Source organism: Drosophila miranda (genome assembly GCF_003369915.1).
Source record: "Drosophila miranda strain MSH22 chromosome Y unlocalized genomic scaffold, D.miranda_PacBio2.1 Contig_Y1_pilon, whole genome shotgun sequence".
Lineage (NCBI taxonomy): Eukaryota > Metazoa > Arthropoda > Insecta > Diptera > Drosophilidae > Drosophila > Drosophila miranda.
Genome location: NW_022881603.1, coordinates 4,267,930 through 4,271,258, shown reverse-complemented (window position 1 = coordinate 4,271,258; position 3,329 = coordinate 4,267,930). Strand labels below are relative to the sequence as shown.

Sequence of the window (3,329 nt, the reverse complement as noted above, 5' to 3'; positions counted from 1 at the left end):
TATTATAATACCTCACGACAACACACTGGCCACTGCAGTGACTTCTGCTGACAATGCACTCTCTCCGCAGAGGGCGAAGACAGCGGGGCAGTTGCTGACCATCAAAATATCGCAATTGCCCACCAGACACTAAAATTATCCATAATACACAAAACATATATTTGACAGACTCAGCACTTTTGTACCTTTTATTACCTATAAATAAGAATCAGTTTTATCAATATAATCAGTATCAGAAACAGTACCATAACTGCCTGTCACTCATCTTCCATCGCAATCATCAGAGGCTGTCGCCGTGTCTTCAGACCCTCCCTTGCGCACCGTAGGATACCCACTCCGCAGTCCAACTGGTTCAAGTTCTAGTTGCGACGACCAAACTGTAGACGGTTTATGTACCGTATGCAACCCAGCTTCCTACACACACACACATATTAACACTATCTTTGAAATTAGCAAAATAAAGTATAAAAATGTCCAGACACCGGTTGACAAGCAACAAATACCACCAAAATGTAAAAAATTTCGTTACATCCATACTCAATTGCGTTACTTTTCAGACTTTTTAGACTACTTTTCACAAATCGACAGCAGCAGCAGCAGAAGCAAAAACAACAATAGCACCTTCATTGTTAATGGAAACACCTCGGGGCATCAAAACATCAAGCCCCTTGGCAAGACACCAAGAAGACCATTAATTGAGCACGCCGGCGGCTTTAATAGTTCTTAAGCAGTTGGGTATTAGTGTCAGTGGGAATCAAGTGGAATGGAAGTGGTATCGAGCGGTATCTTGCAATCATCATCAATCATCAATTCCCGAACAAACGAGGGAGAGCACTGCACTCTTACCGTATCCTTGGCTCGCTGGGAGCGTAAGTTGTTTTGGGCAATGGCCGCATTTTCGAAGGCCTCCACGCGCATCTTCACTGGACTCTGCAAGAGCGGACTGTGGGCAGGTCAAAAGGGAAGTATTGATGCTCCAATTCAAATAGTCTCCAGATTTTACTCATACTCACTTAAACAGCTCATGGGTGCGGCCGGGCAGCTTCATGGCCTTCACATTTGAGAGAAATTTCGCCACTGGTACCCTGTCGTCCAGCGACTCATCCTCTGTCAGGAGACTGCTAGTAATAACTTCCAAGGTGGCGTCGGCCGGTGCAATGTTGGGACTTTCATCGGTGGGAGCCGGACCCAGCACCATTGTGGCGTTGGACAAGGTGTTCGTTTCATTAATGGCGGCGCCAGCAGAAGCCTGCTGCTGCTGTTCTTCGATGGGCGGCCCCTCGAGGGCGTCTTTGTAGATGGAGCGCTCCTGGTTGCGCGACTCGGTGCTGTTTTTGCGTGTCCGCGAAGAGACGGGCGAGTTTTGATCAATTTCACTAAATTGCTCCACCTTGATGGGCCGATGGCAGGCGCCATCCTTCTTCTTCTTTCGCCCCTTCTTGGACATCTCGGATGCCGCTTGACTTTGACGCACACATTCTTGGAGGCGAAGACTTCGGCTGGCTTCTTGATGGGCTCTATTGGTAGTGTTGGTGGTGCCTCCTGTGGCTTTGTCTCCTCCACAACTGACGGTTTGGGATCCGGTGCTATGTTGTGCGTCCTGCCGTTGATCTGCGAGACGCGCTGTTCGCTCTCCACCTTCACCCGGATCGAATCCTCTTCGCTGGGGCGACGCATCTTTCGGATGAGAGAGTGCTCCTTGAGCAGCTTTACCGTTTTCAATTTGGCAGCCCGCTGCGGCCGGCCCGAGCTCATGGTGGTGTCGGCTAGAGTCGGTGCCGGTGGCGGCGGCATTAACGAGGCTGTGCTGTTCAGGTTCTCCACCTCGGCAATGGCCAAGAGCTGGGAGTTGCTCAACCGCGCACTTTGGCGGCGCGAGGACTCTGCCGTGACATCGGGGGCATCTTGGGAGAGTGCAAGGTGAGTCTTGGTCTCCTTTGGCCCACAGCACAACTCACCTTCGGAATCATCTGTGTTCTCAGTCAGAGCGGTCAGCCGTTTGGGACGCTTCTTGGTCTGCTGTGGTGTCACCGCGGAGGTTTCGCTCTGCTCCGGGGCATTGTCCGCAGCCTTGGCATCTTTGGTCTTGACGCCGTAGAATAGTTCTTCCAGCTCTTTAAAGTGAGCCTGCAAAAAAAACAAACGCGCCGCCATATTGATCGCCGTGTTCTATGTCCATTGCAGCCAAAAAAATACCTTCCGGATTGCCTCCAGTTCCAGCTGCAGCCGCGACAGCGGCTGCATTATATCCAACATGTCATCCATTTGGCACAAATGAGAATCTACACAAATTTTAACAAATTCCTTTTTTTCTCGATTCTCCAGTCGTTTTTTTCAAATGGCGGCAATGCGACGCGCGTCTGCAGTGTGACCGCGGACCTATCGCTCAAATATACCGTCCTACCCTCAGAAATATATCAAAATATACCGTTTAATTTTAAAAACATACCAAAAATAAACTGAGTTCAATCTCTATTATACATATTACACGTTTTTTATATTCGGTGCAATATAACTAACTTAACAGAAACGTTAGCCCTGGCTACATAATTTTAACCGATTAATGAATCAATTTTCTACTTGACTGGCCTGTTCCAATTACTTGCTTTTATTGGATTTCTATATAAAGTTGAACGGCAGACGCCGCTAATATCAAACGAGACAGAAAACTTAATAGATTGATTCAACTTTGACCTAAAAAATACCGAAAAGTATTAAAAATACCGTAAACGGTCACACCGGCGACGCGCGTCTGCAATGTGACCGCGGACCTATCGCTCAAATATACCGTCCGACCCACAGAAAAATACCGAAATATACGTATGACGTCTGACATATATACTCGTCGAATACTCGTATTATCCAATTACTTCATCAATTTCCTACAAGACCGTTTAAATTTCCGTTTTCATCTTTATTGCATTGCTTACAAAATACGGTTTTAGCAAAATCGGTCAACGGGGGTGTACAATTTCAATTAAAATACAAAATCGTATGATTAGACCTAGACAAATAGCTAGCCATAAAAGGTTAAGATTTCCCAGCCACCGAAATAAATAAACGATAATATGCTCTAAATATCATAGCTCGCAAATAGCTGTTGACACTTTCGGCGTGTCTGATAAAAACCTCTCATTGACGGACACATTGAGAAAATGGACTGAAAAGACCCGATCAAATCTGTTTTTGCTCAACTCGCTCTTCGCTCAAGCAAAGACCGATTTTTTCACTTCTCTTTTGTTCCTGTTTTTCACTGAGCATCTTGTCGCGAGTGAACGAACAAAGTGTCTTTTGCGTATGTATGCGTGCTTGTACGTGTGATGCTTATG

General features: G+C 46.5%; 1 protein-coding gene across 1 annotated transcript; it reads right to left on the bottom strand.

Annotated features, from left to right (window-relative positions):
- Positions 1-1,023: 1,023 nt before the first annotated feature.
- On the bottom strand, positions 1,024-2,383 carry LOC117189823. The gene is made up of 3 exons (XM_033394886.1): positions 2,197-2,383; positions 1,959-2,127; positions 1,024-1,904 (listed from the first exon to the last, which is right to left on the bottom strand). Exons 1-3 carry the CDS (start codon positions 2,263-2,265, stop codon positions 1,111-1,113), a joined length of 1,032 nt encoding a protein of 343 aa, XP_033250777.1. The 5' UTR covers positions 2,266-2,383; the 3' UTR covers positions 1,024-1,110.
- Positions 2,384-3,329: the final 946 nt, after the last annotated feature.